We start from the raw sequence: 19,744 nt of genomic DNA, 5'->3' as shown, positions 1-19,744 counted from the left end.
TAATAAGAATCACTATTGCCAAAGCCAAGAGAGGACAATTAAGAAGCAGGCCAATTGTAAACCCTATTGCCAAGGAAAGGAAGAGGCAATATTTGATGAAGACCCAAACAAACATTGTCCAAGCCAAAGAAGAGCAAGTGTGATAAAAAGCCTTTTTCAACAGTTGGTTGATGTAAGACTGGGAAAACGAGAGTGACATAAGAGCTTCCCTCCTGACAGAAAGCATTCAGGAGGAGAGGAGAATAATCTGCATTGCATGTGGCAATTATAAGGGTGGAACCAAAAGTGGCAATGTGTTACATGTTTTCCCAGAAGAAGTAGCCTATACTGAAGTTGTTGATACTGATATCGTTGAAAGCCAAAATACTTTGTTGTGGCAGGAGAGCTGCCCTCCCGGTAGAGAGCATTCAAGAAGAGAGGAGCATAATATGCATTGCATGTGGCATAAACGGCACTAATGTGCCTCATGTCCTTTCAGAAGTAGTCATTGCTGATGTTGAAAATCAAAAGACTTTGCTAAGTTGTTGCACGTGAACTTTACCACAGAAGTACGTGTAGTAGTGGTAGAAGCTTTTAGTCCTGGCAGGCGAGTATACCAGGGCAAGTGACTTTGTAGTGGTAGACCTGGCAGGTGATTGGACCAGGCAGAAGTTGTTGAAGTACTGTGATGTGGTTAAAGACTATGAATAAGAAGAAGTGTTGAAGAGCACTACATTATCTTGTGAAATCATCCTGACAAAACATGGCTGGTACTAAAAATGGACAGTGGAAGTGTTTTGGTTTCCTAAGAAGGTGTGTGGAACGCTTTGCTACAAGTGGAGAGACAAAGAGTTGTCATTTCTTTTTGAACTGTTGGAAAGTACAAGTGAGAGACTTTTGGAGCAAGAAGAACCTTATCACCAGAACTTTGCTGTAGAACAGAACCTTCCTAATTTTGAACTGTTGATACAAATTCCTGTTTTGAATCTGAGGAAGGGAACATTACCCAGGTTACAAGGAAAAACAGTTATTAAGTTGATGTTGGACGTAACTGTGATATTTGTTATATGTGAATTGCAATAGATTTCCTTCATATGTTTGTTTTATGTATAGGTGTGAGGGACAGATTCCTTTTGTTGGCGTTTCCTTTAGTTTATTTTAATAGGCAGGGAAATCCTCTTCAGGGTAGGGATAGTGAGGCATTTATCAAACCCTTTTAAGTTAATAAAATGTCATTTTATGAAAAACCTTTACAAAGTTGTCTGCCTCACATTTCTGACCGCTCACACTACCCCAGTAGGCGACAGACAGGATAGGGTCGAGACTAGCTTCTCAATTGAACAAACATCCGTCTCAAGGTGCACAAGTGTGTTTGGAGAACTCTGGGGAAGAAAAAGGTTTTTCAAAAACCTATTTTCCATCCCACCCTTGTGAGTATCTGAAAATGACCAAAATCCCACAATTCTTCACCAAACAGTGCAGTAGGGATTGCTTGCTTTTTATACAACTCAATAGCTGGGGAAACTGCACCCCTCGAGCGCCCGTAGTAAGAAAATCACCCTCCCTTCCCCCAACGATATACTTTTCCAGACTGATGTGAGACCTATCCATTTGGGCAGACCACAGCCCGGTATCATGATATTTTATTCCTAAGAAGTTGTAAGACGTCACTTGCTCCAGTCTGTGATCAGCAACAAAAATGTGTTGGTTACTTCGCCTGATGAACTTTGGTCTAAAAGCCAATACCTTCGTTTTGGAAATATTCAGTCTCAATTTTAGTTCCTAAAATTTTCTCACAAGCACCACCAACGTTGATGTAAGCCCCTGGGGAGATGTAGACAACAGGACGGCATTGTCTGCATAAAATAATGTAGGATATTGATCAGTTCCTGATTTGATACAGTCCATACATTCTAATAAGTGTCAATAATATCTTCAATGTATACACAGAACTGAAGGGGGGCAAGCACACAGCCCTGTCTTTACACCTTTAGATATCTTGAAGGAATCAGTCACCTCACCTAAGCCATAGTACACCACCGCCTCGTTGTTTGAGTGCAAGGCCTGCACTAACCAACATCAGATGGGATGGCATTTTCCTTTTTTCTAGGATGTGCAAAGGATTTCTTGGGATTCTGTATCGAAAGCGGTCTTAAGATCCACAAATACTGCATAGAGTTTAACCTTCCTCAATACAGTATACTCCTGGACCAGCAAATGCAGGTGAAAGCTCTAGTCAATGGTGCTCTTTTGTTTTTGGAACCCGGCCTGTAAAGGTTAGACTGTTAAATGCATTACATCAACAAGATGGGAGGTGTGGGATCTCTTAAGCAGTGCAGGGAGGCCATGCTTCTATGCTTTTAGGCGATCCAGCACAAGATGTTGTTGCCGACTTTGCACCTTGCCAGAAGTCTGAACACACATGCAGACATGTTGAGTCGTCTCTCAGGAATTTCTCATGAGTAGGAACTGAACACAGAGATTGTTGAGAGGCTTTATTCCATGTTGGAGAGACTCCAAATCCTTCTATTCGCAACCAACTCAAGAAAAGCAAAACCTTTTACCCCAAGGCGTTTCCTCAGGGGAGTTCTTGGGGTGAGGCGCTGATAATACCCTAGCAGTTCAAGCTTTTCTACAAGTACCCACCTTTCCACTAATTCCCATAGTACTGAGGAAATTAAAGCAGAGCAGGTCAACCATGATATTGATCGCCCCACCTGGTGCGGATATTCAGTCCTGCTGAACAAGCTGCTATGCCCTTCTTGGAAGATCACCTGAAGGGAGGATCTACAGGCCCAATCAGGCGGCAGGGTACTTAACCCCGACACCAGGACTCTCAACCTTCATACCTGGTTGTTAAGACGTTGAGGTACAAGGATTGGGATCTTTCAGAGGAGGTTTTCGGAGTAATGCTCTCAGCAAGATGGCCATTGACGAAGTCTATATAACATAACATAACAGGTGTATTTGTAAAGCGCACGTTCACCCCTGAAGGTGCATCTTGCCGCTAATAAGAGATGTTTATTGTTACCCAACTTAATGGTACTCATTTTATCAACCTCAGAAGGACAAAGGGCTGAGTGGACCTGCCGGGATTCAAACCTGTGACCATGAGTTCAAACACAGGTCCCTGTAGTGGATGCATTAGTCCACTGAGCCACAGACCTGGCTATATATGTTGATCATTGGGAAAAAACTTGAAATGTGGTGCAGGGTAAAACAGGTGGACCAACTCTTATGTGCCACCTCCATAGTTCTGTAATATTTGTACTCCCTCATCAGTCAGGCCTTAATGGAAACACAGTAAAAGGGTACATGGCAGCTCTCTCTATATTTAAATGCATGCTAGAACACGTGTCTATTTTTACGATACCCTTAGTTTTCCAAAATGGGGTCTGGCATGGATTCACATGCTCATGAATATTCCCAGTCGTCAAGCTGGGAATACTCGGTAAAAGAAATAACAGTTTCACTTACACTTACAAACTATATTCCTTGTTTAAACCAATCACTGTCTTCTAGGTCATACTACCCCCATCCAATGACAGTCCTCTTCCTAAGTCACACCCCTGGCAGCCATTTTCAGATTTTTACCGCACACATGTTGGGAGTCCTCGAGTTTGCTCTCTGAGCTACTTCTATGTTTTTTACTGGTTCTATTTTTGTTCCAAAGGAGCCTGTGTGCTCTTTTCTCCACCTGCTGACATCAGGGATCCGTTATTGGTGAATTTCAGTGGCCCTCCATGGCGAAGATCGGCGAAGATTCTAGAAGGCCATCAGGCCTACTTTGTGCCCTCCGACCATGACAGAGAAGGAGGGAAGGCCCCTCTTCAAGCCCTCTGGGTTACGGAATGTGTTTGTAGAAGACAAACACCTACAATGCCTCTACTGCCTGCACCCGGACCACAAGGAGGTGGAGTGTGAGATATTCGGGTTCTCCAAGAAGACGACGAGGGACAAGCACAGTAGACTGGTGGCATGGCTTAATGTCAAGGCCTCTGACCAGTGCTTCAAGCAGGATCATGCCTCACCCAGGACAGGCCGGTCTGCGAAGCGGTCGTCCAAGTCCTTTGAAGGCGCCTCATCCATGGGGACCCAAAATAAGGCCATAAACTGCAAGTCTGAGTTCACCGGGTTCCCTGCGGAAGCGATTCCTAAGGTGGATAGGGTTGCGATAGTCCTCACCGTCCGCCTCCATTGCCAGCCAGCAATCAAGCTCCTCCTCGAAAAGCAAGTAATCTACCCTGGCTAAACTTTGTGAGAAGTCCGAGAAGCCTCCGACGGAGGAGAAGGCTGAACCGCCCAAACAGGCCCAATCGGCACATGCTAAGACCTCGTTGGTGACGGAGTTAGCGGCACTACTGCCACGACAGCTAAGGGCGCTGACCCTGTGAAGGTAGCCCCTGCAGCTCAGAAGTTGTCCCTACCCCCAAGGGGCGACACTGCCACAGTGACTTGTCTGCTGGCACACCAGAAGGGGGGAAACTGACTCAGGCCCAGGTTCAAAACCCTCAGGGGGGAAAGAATGGGGGGCGAGCAGATCCTGAAACTGCCCTCCCAGGCTGTGGCCCAAACCATGGAGGTCTCATCCATGGACGAAAACCAGGACTCCTTGCTCACGATCCACGAGGACGTTGAAGAGGATGATGATGGCGCGGGACTAGTTTTCTTATTCTGCCTTCTCAGCTGAGGGACATTTCCTTGGATATCCTGTCAACCCTGTAAACCTTGGTGGCAGAGATCCAGATGAGGATGCCCCAGGGGTTGCCCAGATCCCCGACCAGCCTCCGGCAAAGAAGAGGAAGTGTCATCCAACGCCCCCATTTCAACATCCGCCAGTACGTCGGGTCTCTTCTACCCCAGCAGACCCAGACATGGGTATGGGGACGCATATGGCCACAAATACGACAGACGAGGAGGAGGATATGTTTGGAGCAGACGGCGAATCTCCACATTTGGATGTTCCACCTAGGGTTTCTCCACTGGATGAGGTGGGATCTTTGCACTCCATGATCTCCAGAGCCTCCGAGCTATTCCAGCTAGTGCCTGAGGAAACCGAGAAGGAGGGCTTCTTGTACCAGTGGCGCGAGGCCTAGCAGAAGAAGGTCATGGTGGTGCCCCTTCTGTACAACGCTTGGGAAGAGGGCCTGGCCCTCATGAAGAACCCTTGCACGGCTCCAGCCAAACTGGATAGGCTGGAGAAGAAATATTGGGTACTGGACTCCGCACCCAAGTGCCTGAGATTGCAGCCATCGCCGGATTCACTGGTATCGCGGCCGAAAGGAAACGGTCGGCCACCCATCCTTGTGAACTTCAGTCCCTCCAGACAGCAAGGGGAAGAGGATGGATGCCATGGGAAAGAAGGTGATTTGCACCACGGCTTCCACTATCAAGGCGGCCAACACACTAGCGATCCTCGCCAGTTATGACAGGGAGTTGTCTACAAGCTGGGGCCTATTCTGGAGTTCCTCCCCGATGACAAGAAGATGGAGGCAGTCGCTCTCTTCCAGGAAGGGCAGGTAGCATCGGATCACACCATCACAGTGGCATTGGACGTTGCCGACACAGGGTTCCGGCAAATTGAGAATGGTGTCTGCCTTAGTCACCAAGACTGGGTTAAGGCCATGAATTTCTGCTAGGAGGTCGAAGCGAAGGTGCTGGACATGTCCTTCAACGGAGAGAAACTATTTGGGAAAGTTGTCGACGAGTCCCTCCAAGCCATTAAAACAGATACAGAGGCGGTCTGTTCCCTGGGCACCCTCCAGCAGAACCGCTCTTCTTTTCGCTCCTCCAGGGGAAAGTCGAGCAGGTATTCAAAGGGCCTCCATATCGTACTGTCAGCCTTACAGATCCACAACTCGGGAAGCCTACAAAGGCTGATCCCAGGCCACCGATCGCAGAGGAAAGCATTGCTGTCGCCCGCAAGGCAGGACGCCAGCGCTGATGCCGAAGCAAGCCTGAACTGGACAGGACATTGGGGGCCCCCCACTCGTGCACCCCAGTTGGGGGCCGGCTGACGAGGTCTGTCAGCGAGTTGAGAAATATCACCACCGACCGATGGGTGTTGGACGCTTTTGCTCAAGGACACACCCTGGAGTTTCAACGCAGGTAACCGTGGATCCCTCTGGTTGCACCTCATTAGCAGCACATCCCTCAGCTCCTGGAAGAGGTACAGGCCATGCTGCGAAAAGGGGAGATGGAGATAGTTCCCCAGCGACTCCTGGGCTCCTGAGTCTATTCCAGATCGTTTCTGGTCAGAAAGAAGACAGGGGGCTGAAGGCCCATCCTAGACCTACGACGTCGGAACAAATACCTCAAGTCCCAAAAATTCAGGATGGTCACGTTGCGACACGTCGTTGGACCTGGGGGACGCCTACTTCCACTCCCCATTCACAAGAAACATCTAAAGTTTATACGGTTTGTGGTGCAGGGACATCGCTACCAGTTCAAGGCTCTACCTTTCAACTTGAAGTTGGCCCCCAGAGTGTTCACGAAATGCCTGGCACCAGTGGTGGCCCTATACATGTATACCCGTACCTGCATGACTGGCTGATTCGCGCCCGCTCGCGGGAGCTGGCCGAAGGACACACGGAGGCGAGTATCCAGCTACTGATGATCTGGGATTCTCTGTCAACTATCCAAAGTCCTGCTTAACGCAATCAAAGAACGCCCTGTTCCTAGGCACCAGACTCAATACGGTGTCTCGCCTCGCGTCACTCTGGGAGGAGAGGATAGCAGCCATTCTGGAGAAGGTGCAGCAGCTGTCGTTGACAAAGACGGCCACAGTGAGGGGCATCAAGTCGTTAATGGGCATGATGTCGTCCTGCATCTACCTCGTCCGGCTCTGCAGGTTGCAAATGCGACCCCTTCAGGAATTCCTGAACATCAGCTGGATACGGGTGTCGGAAACTTCACAGACAAGATAACTCTCAACGACAAGTACCGTTGGGTGATAGTGTGGTGGGACATTCGCTCCAACATCACCCAAGGCACAGGATTTCAGAGCCTGCCATACCAGGAGACGGTCACCACAGACGCCTCCCTAGAGGGATGGTGAGCGCACAGCGGAAGTCTGCACGCCAGATGCCTGCCAGAGGAGAAGGATCAACATCTTGGAGCAATGGGCAGTGGGCAGTGTTCTGGGCCCTAAAGTTGTTCCTCCTGTCTCTGAAAGGCAAGATGGTGAGGATCTTCACGGACAACACCACCACCATGTTTTACATCTGGAAGCAGGGGGGCACTCAATCCCCAGCTCTCTCCAAGGAAGTGCCAGACTTGTGATGCTGGGCCGTCGGACAGGGGATGTTCCTCGTCCCTCTCCACCTGGCGGGAGTCAAGAACACCCTTGCCGACTCCCTCAGTAGGGAACTGCGCTCCTGCCATGAGTGGGCACTTTGCCAGGATCAGGTGGATCACCTATTTGTCAAGTGGGGCAGGCCCCAGATAGATCTGTTTGCGACGGCGGCAAACTCCAAGTGCCAGATGTTTGTCAGCAGGGTACACCAGCCGAGGAGCCTGGGGAACACGTTCTCTTTCCCGTGGAAAGGGCTGTTCCTGTACGCGTTCCCTCCTGTTGCGAGTCATCAACACACTCAGACAGTGTCCATGCAGGATGATATTCATCGCCCTGGCGTGGTCGAGGCAGATTTGGTCTCCGGACCTTCTCCCAGAGAAGGAGGCACAATCCTTCTTGACCCTGGATTGCTGAACCTGAGGGCTTGGCTCCTGCAGCCCTAGAGTTTGGAGAATATGAGTGGCCTGCGGATTGCAGGGAGGTCCTCACCAAGGCCATGGCGCCGTCGACTTTGAAGTGTGACGGTCACAAGTGGAAGCATTTCGCTACTTGGTGCCAGTCTCAGAAGATTACCCCTCTGAGGGTAATGGCCCCCAGGTTCTTCCTTACTTGCTATCCTTGGCCAAGGCCGAACTGACGCACGTCTCTATCAAGGTACATCTGGCAGCTATTTCCCGCTACACCAGGTCTCCAGGACAATCTTCACTTTGATCTCATTGACGCATCACGGAGTTCCTCAAAGGACTTTTTCGATCTTTCCTGCCAGTGAAGTCTCCTGCCCCAGCGTGGGAGCTCAATGTATTTCTGACGAGGCTCATGGGGGGCCCCCCCTTCAAGTCTATGCATCAGGTCCCATTCAAGTTCCTCTTGTGGAAAACGGCTTTCCTTGTGGTCATCACCTCTGCCAGAAGGGTAGGTGAGATCCAGGCCCTATCCTGCAAACCACCATACCTGACTTTCAACGAATCGAGGGTCGTGCTACGTACGCACCCCTCCTTAATGCCAAAGATTCCCTCAGAGTTCACCCTCAATGAGCCTTTGGGGTTACCTGTTTTTTTCCCTAAATCTTTGTTGCTGGCGGAAAGGGCCTTGCACTCGCTGGACGTTCCTCGTGCCTTGAAATTCTACGTCACACGCACAGAGTTTTTGGAAGACTTCATAGTTGTTCGTGAAGTTTGGTCCTAGGAACCATGGGAAGGCCTTGTCCAAGGCTTCCATTTCAAGGTGGCTTTCTTGCTGCATCACGCACTGTCATCATTTGGCTAACCGACCGCTGCCAGGCCGTCTGAGAGCTCACTCCACCAGAGCGATCGCTGTGTCTATGGCATTCCTGACTTGTGTGCCCCTGCTCGACATCTGCAGGGCTGCTATGTAAATGTCCACTCAAACCTTCACGAAATTCGACTGCATTGACGAGGAATCCAGGGAGAAGTCCAAATTCGGCCAGGAAATGCTACGCAACCTGTTTGCTTGAGGTGAGTCGGTTCCAGGTGTAAGTGTAATTGCTTCTGTTGAACCTTGCCCCCTCCCGTGGTTGTGTGATGTTTTACTCTTATGTATTCGTTATTCATGAGCATGTGAATCCATGCCAGACCCCATGCTGGAGAAGGTTTAAGTTACTTACCTGTAACTATTGTTCTCCAGCATGGGTCTGGCATGGATTCACATGCAAACCCTCCGTCCCTCCTAACCCTCTGCGGCTCTTCTTGGTCATACTGCCACTTTAACTGCTTACCAAATCTGAAGATGGCTGCCAGAGGAGGGGCTTAGGGAGAGGACTGTCACTGGATGGGGGGAGTATGACCCAGAGGACAGTGATTGGTTTAAAGGAGAAATACAGTTTGTAAGTGAAAGTGACACTTTTTTTCTTTTACCGTGGATTGCCAGCCTGACGATGGGGAATATTCATGAGCATGTGAACTCCATGCCAGACCCATGCTGGAGAACAATAATTACAGGTAAGTAACTTACCTTATTCCATTTTTAAATGGCTTTTGAACCGGTTTCCTCCTACCCCATTTCTTGTTTCCCATGGGATTTAAACTCTGTGTTGAATGTCCTGATGACAGCTCTTTTTGAGTCCCTACATTCATGTTATTTAAGACTTTTGTCATTTAAAGCTGCATTCCTGGTTGCTTCAACATCGGAATTGCACCTAGTTCAAAGAATCCACTTAATGGTGGGTTTTTTTCTCCCCCTCATCCATCAAAAGTGGAGGAGAGCATACCTAGGCTAGAACCAATTGGAGCATTGAAGTTCTACTTAAACAGAATTAAGGAGTTCAGAAAAGATGATCAGCTTTTTGTTAGCTATGCCGGTCCAGGAAAAGGACATACGATTTCCAACAGGACAAATTGTCTCGTCTTCGAAAGCAGTCACTGGAGATCTTGCGGTGTACGGCTATCGAAAGGATAGAAAGAAAGTCGAAGTTTAAACTTCGTATAAGTAAAGGCATTGGCCAGAAGAAGGAACTCTGCAACTTGTGTGCGAATATGACGGCAGAAAAAAAATATCTGAGGGACCTTGACACAATGGGCACAGGAGACATCACACTAGGGATAGTACTACTGGCACTCTGTCGATGTCCCTTTTCGAATTTCGTATACAATTAACGTAATACTCCTCGGCTACCACTAGATGTCAGCCTATGCATAGCATGTGATCTAAGCAGATCCACAAGCCTCTGAAAAACATATATCTGCATAGTTAGAGTACAGTATGTTATTTGCAATGATTTAGAAGTACAGAACCTACATTATGCACCACAACATTAGGGTGCACACACCTTACCTCACAATTGCACACAGGCAGAAAGACATACAATATTACCCTTCAACGTAAGATAAGGATAGTATGACAGGAATTCACCCTATCCGCGCCTATCTTTTACTTTACAGTAAACAAGCTCTCTTGTACCCTGATGAACCACTAGCAGTCGGACCATGTATGACATGTGATTAAAAACTAATAGAAGCTCCCAAAAGACTATTACTGGTAAGTAACATTTATCATATATGTATAGGCGAAACATGTCTGCCCATGGGAATTCTGGAACTGTTGGCTTTGCCAATGCTTATTTTACATACCGGAGAGCTGCTTTTGGTGCCTGAGTTGCCTTGAAGCCTTTTGTGGCATGTGTAACAATGGACACTATTGTTGTGTTTGTTGTGGAACAAATATTAATGTGTAGGTCTAACTTAGTGTTTTTGTTGCAAGCTCTCTGTCATTTAAGCTCTATAACAATATGTTTCAGGAATGTATGATTTCCATAGTTAATGTAGAGCATGGCTTTGAGTCAGCCAAGCCAAACAGCTTTCATAATACAGATCTCATCATTTGAAGTGTTGCAGTGTTCTACATTAAAAGCTTTGAGTTCAGCACATGTACAAAATTGTAATTCTTTTTTTTTCTAAAACGTATCTCATTTAGGGATTTCCCCAATCAACAGACACCTCAGCGGACTAGAGAAGCTTTTGAAAGAAGTGCCGGTGATGGAATTGGGGAATCTTGGCAGTTGTACCACCAAATATGGCAGGAACATGCACTGGTGGCCAAAGAGCAGTCCATCCAATGGTAAATGGACACAGCACTTGCTAGAAACTGAGACAAAGTGGCCTCAAACAGGATTCAACCCTCACCCTTTTATTAACCAATTTGTGTGCAAATTCTACATTTTTTTATTGCCATCTTTGCGGTTTCTGCGGGGCAACACCTTTGACAAAAACTGAAATGTCTCCAGCTTTAAATTGCATGTGCCTTAATCAGTGGTCTGCACCCCTGCCACGCTTACATACAAACGTATGCAAGGGGACTGATTAATACTTCAAGCAATTTCAACTTGTCACTGGCGGCACATTCAGTTGTACCCCTTACTTTTTACAGAAGGATCTTCTTCTAAAGACCTTAAATAGTTCATAGACAGATTGTGAAGGGGATAGGTCGAGCACATGTGGGGAAATTGCACTGGTAGGGAGATTCAGTGGTTAAAGTTTCACTTTAATTAGATACATACAATTGATGCTATTATTGGTGCAAAACAAACAGTCTGCCTAGTATTGTAAAGATTTTACAAGCTGTTCTTGTTTTGGTTGTTCTTTTCCGGAACAGTGGTTATAAACACTATTATCATTTCCAGGTTCTTAAATGGCAAGAATTAGCAAAGCTAATCCTGTCTCATTGACCAAAGAACGCCCATAAAAATTTGGCTATATAGATGGTGTAGTTGAAAACATTGGTAGGCCTGAATATCATGCTTTATGTAGGATATGGTTTGCAGGACTTCCCCTTGACCACAGGGAAGAAGTAGGTATTGTGGCAGAATAGCTATTTGGAGCCATCAAATTTGGACCTACAGGCATTGGTAGGAACGATGTATAGGAATCCCACTTGAGACAGAATCATATTCAGAATGTCAGTTTTTGATTCACATAAAGAACTTCAAGGCCATGTGTAAGCTTGTCATGCTGTACATAGTTAATCCCCAAAAGCGGTATAACTAATCTTTCCTGCTGCAGTTGGAATAGATTTTTATGGGGAGGCAAATCACATTGTAGGTTTTGTAAAGGTCTGATGGGAGTTACGTGAGGATACTGTAACACTGCAGGAATTGGGGGCTGTGTGAGGGCTTGCTCAGGGCAAAGTACGGTGAGAACAGTGGATGAAACATTTGAGAATATGTTTGGGACTCTTTGATGGTGTGTTGGCAGCTACGTGAGGTCATTTTGGGCTGTTTGAGGTGCTTTATATTGCTATATAAGTGCTCATTTAAGCGATCTAAATATCTGTTGGGAGCTATTCCAAGGTCTATTCTGGTGGAGGTGTCTTGAAATAATTGTATTGCTTGATAAGACAATGCAGAGGAAAGTGTAACATCAATGTTCTTGATCCAGTGATGACATTCTACATTCTTCAGAGATCTTTTATGAGATGTTGAGGTAGGAATAGCTGAAAACGCAGACTAGACATTAGCATGGTCCAATCCAGGTCTACTCATGAATAGTACATGCCTTAATCAAAAGCGCAGTCTGGCAGCTATTTTTGTAGTGCCTCCTATTATTTGCATAATTTCTTTGTGTCAGTTGGGCTTTATTCTTTAATTTCACTGATTTTCCAATAGCGATTTGTTTCACCATGCTTCCTGATGTTTTGTGCAATCATTGTTTACAGAATCACTGGAACAGGACAGTGCCATCACTGAAAAACGCAACATCTGATTTCAAACTGGCAAAGACGGGCCTTTGTTTGCCAGCAACCCGTGTGCAAGGGAGAACCAACATGAGCAAGCATGCATGACCATTTGACGCTGCAGCATACGGCCTGCAGTCTACGACGTCAGAATACAGAGCTTGAGAACTCTTCATAAATGGGCATCTGGGCTTTCTGAGGAGATGGTGGTGACCTCACCGAATGAATTGTGCTGAGGATGTTGTGTCGTCATGTATAATACTCCCATTGGGAAATTCCCACTCAACTCAGTGCCAACTTTGAAAGATGTAGCGTGCTGAAAGTTCAAAGAAATCAAGGTTTTTGGTAGTCTGTAATCTCAAAGGGCGCCATGAGAAGTTGTGTAGTTTACTGTGGAAGGTTGTGGAGCGGTTGACCACACCCACTAGGAACATGAGGAGATGTATCCACCAGCAAAAACAGTGAATAGTGTAAGTCTTCGCCAATAGAAGGCCAGAAGATTTTGACCACGTTCAGCGTGAACTCACAAGACATTGAGGACTTCCCCAAAGTGCAAACGATAAGACCCCATTCTGAGGGGTCCAACAGGTGCTAGGCACTCCAGCTGGCAAAACCATTGTAGGAGTTCCTCCAACTCGAAGCCCATCCAAGATGGGAAACTGGTCAAAAAGAATATGTTGCTGAACTGAACTGGTAGAAACCAACAGAAATCAGTGGAACTGATTTGAAGCAACGTGGAAGTGCTGCGAGAGAAAAGGGGGGCCCACCAAATGACTATGCGTGGTTCATGCTCCATTCCTAAATAAAGGCCATCTGAGTGTTAGATCCTTGGTCTATCTCAAAGGTAAGCACTTCTCAAACTTCTCTTGTTAGCGAATAACATTGAATGGGCAAGCTGATTCATTTCACTCGGGGTGTTCCAAGGAGACTCTGCATGTCCATGTGCCCCCGAGCTACACTACAATCAAAGGGGAATTCTGCACAGGCTCCTTAACAGAATGCTATTATCTCACTTGCCTCAGGAGTCTTGTAGTTCTAGATGTTTACATAAAGCTTGCACATGTAGGTGTCCCCAATAGAATGATTCACTTTGTCATCAGCAAGAGATCCTTAAACCTGAGGACTTTTTGTGATTTCATAAATTCTTAGGTGGCTTGTGGAATCCTCAAATCTAAAGTATTCCTTTGCAATCCTACTATTTTAGGCCCTGAAATATTTTACACTTACAAAACCATCAAATAACACTCAATTGCAGTTCTCCAAAGGAAATCCTGCATGCCCAGGTGACCTTAAATTATAGTGCAACTCCCTGCTATAAACGGGAAATGTGTGTATCCCATTGTACCCGTTGAATTCTGAAGATGCAGGATTTCCCTAAGCATTCATGCTCTCACAAGTACCTGAAAGGAATTGCAGCATATCAGCGGGCTCCCCCACTATAGGACCCTAGTATGAATCCTACATTCAATGATGCCCAAAGGTAGTTTGTACTTTCGGGCACCTAATCGGGAATCCTTTACTGCTGGGTACACCTAATTAAAGCTGGTTCCAGAGAAATTATGAACTCCCAAGGCATCCCAAGAAGTCCTTGATTCCTGTGTTTCCCCAAGAGATCATTGGAAATCCTACTGTGCCAGACATCCTTGGAAATCTTTTGCTCCAGGGTGTCTCAAAAAAGAACTCACTCCCAGGTGCCCTGGAGTAATCCTACAATACCATTTGCCCTGAATATCTGAAACCCATGGTATCCTAGAGAGGGTTTTCACCCCTATGGTTTGCTTGGAATTCTGCATTCTGATAACTCTCTAGGCTATCATGTGTATAGCCGCCACTTGGGTTTTCCGTGCTCCCAGCCACGAGCAAGAGTGTATCCAGTCATATTATGGTTGTTATAACATTGAATTGAAAAATAAAGATCAAAGTATAAAGATTTTTTATTTCGATTGTGAGAAATGTCCTGTTGCAGGGTCGTTATGGAAATAAGTTACTCTTATAAAGTAGAGGCATTGGGCGGAGAGGGTTGGGAAAAGGGAAGGGGCAGTAAGGGTAGATTAGGGGTTGTCCCCTGTAAATATCGAATAACATTAAACATATATATTCTTAATGAAAAACATTAAACACATATATTGTGTGTACAAAAGGACATAACACAGGCGCATATGTTCAGTAGAGCCGTATTGTGAAGGAAAGGCGTAAAAGCTTTAAATAAGGCTTCAATGCCTGACATTCACGCCATGGCTCATTTTCAATCATCTCTATGGTGGAGAGCAGGGGCGGAACGCAACTTGCGTTTCCGCAGATCCCTTCCTCTACGCCATACAAATGCTCCTGCATCTGTGCCAGCATGGATGTTGCGCATTGCAAGCAGTGTTCACAATTGAAATTAAACCCTTTCAGACATGCAAGCGTTTTAGGAAGGGTTTAATTATAATTGTGAGCGCTGCTTGTCATGCTAGCATAGCAAGCGCCCATCACAATGAAAAGTAAATGCTACCTGGCTTGCTAGCATGCCCGGCAGCGTTTACTGCAAATGTGCAGGGCAAAAGGCGACGTACATGCTTGTACGCTGCCTTTTTACACTTTACATTTGCACCCTGCAGTGCAAATGATGAACATTAGGTGGCGGGGAGGCGTTTACGTTGCTGTGCAAATGTAACAGCTCTCTGATGCCAAATTACTCTTTATTTTTTTAAACAATGAGTTCCACATTGTTTTTTCTGTCTTGTTATGCTAGAAAAGTCAACTAATTAGCACACTATGACAGAGAAACAATATGTTGAGTTCAAGGCGATAACAAAACAACATAAATTGGAGTTTAGAAGTTGGCAGTGAATCTGCTTGCAAAAGAGCATTCGTTATTATTGTAAGCAACATTTTATTTTCGTTATTTAATTCTAAAGCTATTTTTTCAGCATTATAAAGACCACACGGGAGATACTGCTTATCTTGTTTCCCCTGAAGTAACCCCCCTACTGCAAGGCATCCTAATTAATCCTGCACTCATCATGGCTACCTAAAAACACCTTTTTATATAGGCGACGTAAGTAATCCTGAACTCCCAAGCGCCCCACATGAAATTCCGCAATCCAAGTTGACACTAAGAGATCTTGCACATGCAGAATCTTTGAGGAACCCTGTGTTCCCAGGCAATCCTGCAATCTCGATTTCTAAGGCACCCCGCCCAGCTGGACATTGCCAAGAAAAATCCTGTGCTCTCATGCCCCTGAACATTTATGCTGTCACACCTGCCTCCAAGATACCTGCTGTCCCAGCTGTCCACAATGAATCCTGAACTTTTACTAGACACATCATGATATCTGCACTCCCAGACACCTCTGAGGAACCCTGCACTGCCAGGAACTACCAGTGAACCAGCCCTACCAAATGTCACGGAGGAATTCTATACTCCACTTTCTCTCTGAAAAATACTGCACTTCTAGGTTCCTAAGTAATTTTGAAGACTCTGCCTCCCCATTCAATAAAATCGGGGTATGCCCTTAAGTATTACTGCTTTCCCAGCCATGCCTCAGGATTCTTGTAGGCTTGGGCACCGCCAAGGAATCATGCAGACACAGGGAATCCTCTACTCCCAACCAGCCCTTAAAAACGTGCATTCCCAGACAAACCTGAGGTGTTGTGCAGTTCCAGGTGACCAGCCGGGAATGTTCCACGTCCTAGTTTCTCTGCAATATCCTACACACCCTAGTGCATTCAAATGCTTGTAATTTGTAGATCTAAGTTGTGTTAATGCCTTGCTAACTCTTTTCTTGCAGGTACCAGGGACCCCCGTTTCTTCAGTGCCAACTCCCCCCGTCCCTGGATGCGTAGACCAACTCAACAACACTACTACCTTCTTCACCTCAAGCCGACGGGTCCTGGCCTAATGCTGAGGATGTACCCTGCTCTCACAGAGGACATTCAATCCATGCCATCTGAGTCCTGTCACTTTATGCAGCACAGACCTGTCATAGCCTTTTCGTCATTCCAAAAAACAAACCACAAAATTGGGAGTCTACAGAATGAATATGCTCCCTACATGTAACACTATTTTTTCAACCTGGAATCTGTTATAGATAACATTATTTGCACATTCCTACCATTTGGTGGTTGGATCTGGAATATTCTTCAATAATGGTTATTTACAAAAATACGGAAAACAGGGCTCTAAATAATAATCAGGTGTCTAAGTACAAGTCGTTCAGCAACCAATTGTACTGACCCTGATCTGATTGTAATTATTATGTATAGCTTTGTTATATATTATTTATAATGTGTGTGTGTGAAAACAGAGGCCCATTTTGTCATATTTTTCAGTAGTGTTATAGATTATACACATATATTTTTGTTTAAAAGAGAAATATATATTGTTCCTTGATGACCTCAGATATGAACAAGATTAAAATGTACTTGAATCCTCTGGGATTTGAAACAGGTGTGAATGTACTCTTTTTACAAAGCGATTTATATTTTTTTGCTAATTCTGCATTATTTTTGCTTGCTATAATTTCTGTTTGCTCGAGCGGGTTCTGCAGTGGCGAATGCGGAAACCGACTTTCGCACCAACTATGAAACCACATGACTGATCTTCAAAACAAGGGATGGTTTCAATATGAAAGCCGTTGTTGCAAGCTTTAAGCACACACTTTTCTTTTTAGAAAGAATGACAGCATGATCACTCTACATTTAGGGGCTGATTCATGGAATTATTTGCGCCGGAAAATGGAGATTTGTGCGCCATTCTGCCCGCAAATCCCCATTTGTTAAACAGGGATTTGCGGGCAGAATGGCGCACAAATCCCTGTTTTTTGGCGCAAATAATTCCATGAATCCGCCCCATATTCTTTAAATACAAATACCTCACACTTAGGCGTGGAGTATTGCAATAGCATACTTTCTCATAAGTTTGAGATTGCAAAAGGGATAAAAACCCAATAAGAAAAAGCATTACCAAAAGGTTAGTTTAACAGTGGGATTGAAAGCGGTTTATTGTAGGCATGCACCTTGAGTCAGGTGGAAGCTATTGCCCTACCTTTGGAACTGGGCATCCACCTAGTCGCAAGTGTAAATCCCTGTTTTTGTTATGGTACAGACCTTCTTATGATTGGGTGTGGCTGTAGAAATGTTCCTTATTGTGCAGAGGACGAGATAGCTTATATCTTGGTTCCTCTCCCACCAAAGCTTCAAATTGTGCAGATTGTGCCAAACATGGGGCTATGTTTGGGCAGACTCCAATCGACTTTCAAGCAGCTCTGCTCTACAATAGTCGAAACAACCTCGTCATTCAGTGTACTCCTGACACATAAGACTGACATACGAGTCAGTGGGTGTCATAAGTAACAGCAATCAAAAGACTAGCCAGACCAAAGATGACGTTTAACCAACGTTGTATTAGAGGTATACTGCACAGGATGTTCCAAAGTAATCTTCTAAGTATTAGATGAAAGTAACACAGTCTCTCAATGTGGGATGGGCCAAAATAATCTCATAAAGGGTGGATGAAAGCAACCCAAAGTGTCCCAATACAGGATTGGCCAAAGGGGCCAAAGAAAGGGTAGAATCCTCGGAAGTGGACCCTCTTACGGCTGTGCCAATGAGGCTTTCCTCTTTGGTCTCTCATTGCAGGCTTAATTGGTTCCTGCATGCTTTCTTCTTAGGGGCTTTTAGCCAGTCACTTTTGGGTCTCGTTTAGGAGTTTGAGTGAGAAGAATAGATTTGGGCTGCGCGGAACCTGAAGCCAGCTGGGTTGGACCCCTCCAGCTGTTACTGATGAGGCTAACGGGGCACTACGTCACCCCTATTTTAATATGTGGTTTCACCCACCCTGGTCATGTTTTTGTACCTGTCAAACTCTTCCTCTTTGCTGCTATGCGATGGCTTCATGCCTTCTTTCATCACTAATACCTGCCTAAGGCCAGAGAAGTTTTCCCATACCTCTGTATGCTGGCTTTCTGTTCTCTCCTCCTGATGGGCTGCCCATTACTTCTTTCTCTTTCCTATTGCCTCTTTATGATCCTCCCCAAACGTCTTCTCAGTCTCTCTTGGCACCACCTCCTGTTATTTCTCAGACTTCTCAATCTTTCCTATGTCCTTTGTTGGGGTCCAGGAATGTAAGTGGAGGTAGGTGGAATCCTGGGGAACAACGTGGGCGGAAGTGTCGGTTGGTGAGAGAGCACCCTCCATGCAAGTGTTACTCTTGCCTGCTATCTCTGCACTTTTCTTCGCCACAACACTTGCAATGAGAGTGGCATTCGGGCGCAATAGCTATCCATCTACCCTCCCTCTAAATTTGTCTGAGGACCTTATCAGCACTGACAAGAGCCGGTACATCGCCCACCCACACAGCAGCTAATCCCTGGGCAAATGGTCTAGAACCACCCGGCTTCAGTTCGGTGTGAACCTCAGAGGAAATGCAGCCTCCCTGGGAGCCACTCCGGTACGTCCTTACTTATTAAGTCCAGTCGTAGCCTATGATTGCTCTATGGCCATATTGTCAGAACACTAGACCATGTTTCATGGTTCCCTACAGGCAGTGCTTAATTTGTGGGAGGGGCTTGCCAGGGCACAGCCCTGGCACTTGTTTCTGAGCCCCTGCACTTGTTGCTGATTCCAGCTTGATTATGCTGTGGTGTTTTGGCAACTTTATCATTTTAACTGGCAGTCCGTCGTAGTAATATAACCATGCAACTTTGAAATTGCTCGGTTCTCTGAGCTATTTAGCTCCTACCTTAGGAGAGTCTGGTTACCATGAAACCAACAACTAACATGAACTACTTTTGGCTCCTTAGTCCAAATGGTGCCTTACAAACATGCATATGTGATATTAACTTTCAGTGATTGAAAAGGTTAATAAAGAATTGCTAGGACACATCTAGGACACATTTAAACATAATGGATCATACATAATAGCCACAAAGTTACTGTCCATCGCATGTGGAAGTTAGATTTGTGGTACGTTGTGTACCTGTGCCTAGTTACCTACCTGTAGCTCCTTCTTACTGGGTGATGCCAGACACCCAGGGGCTGGTTTTAGCTTCTGCTCATTGAACCTTAATTCTGAGCCCTGCAGTGTGTAATGGCCAGCGTATGGGCTGGCTCATTGTTATTCATGAACCTGATGACCCATGTTGGAAGCCTATTCATCCATTTTCATGAATAATAATGAGGTGGACGGTGAGATGCTGGACATGTCCGCACACTGCTTCACTCAGCTCGCATAACATTGCTGCAAATTCTATACTGTTAATAATCATCAGGGTGGGTTGACAACAAAAGGGCAGTCACCAGCCA

The 19,744-nt window shown here is 45.8% G+C and overlaps 1 protein-coding gene across 8 annotated transcripts in view; it reads left to right on the top strand.

Moving 5' to 3' along the window:
- LOC138567561 (uncharacterized) overlaps positions 1 to 16,886 on the top strand; it is a 2,466,350-nt gene extending 2,449,464 nt beyond the window's left edge. For all 8 annotated transcript variants that reach the window (XM_069645900.1, XM_069645903.1, XM_069645902.1 and 5 more), the window contains 3 exons: positions 10,703 to 10,846; positions 12,440 to 13,301; positions 16,231 to 16,886. In XM_069645900.1, coding sequence (XP_069502001.1) covers positions 10,703 to 10,846; positions 12,440 to 12,486 — 191 coding nt within the window. In that variant the 3' untranslated portion in view covers positions 12,487 to 13,301; positions 16,231 to 16,886. The remainder of the gene's footprint in view (positions 1 to 10,702; positions 10,847 to 12,439; positions 13,302 to 16,230) is intronic.
- The last annotated feature ends 2,858 nt before the right edge of the window (positions 16,887 to 19,744 follow it).

Source organism: Ambystoma mexicanum, chromosome 2p, assembly GCF_040938575.1.
Source record: "Ambystoma mexicanum isolate Mex_15411 chromosome 2p, UKY_AmexF1_1, whole genome shotgun sequence".
NCBI classification, from domain to species: Eukaryota; Metazoa; Chordata; class Amphibia; order Caudata; family Ambystomatidae; genus Ambystoma; species Ambystoma mexicanum.
This window is presented reverse-complemented; position numbering and strand designations above follow the sequence as displayed.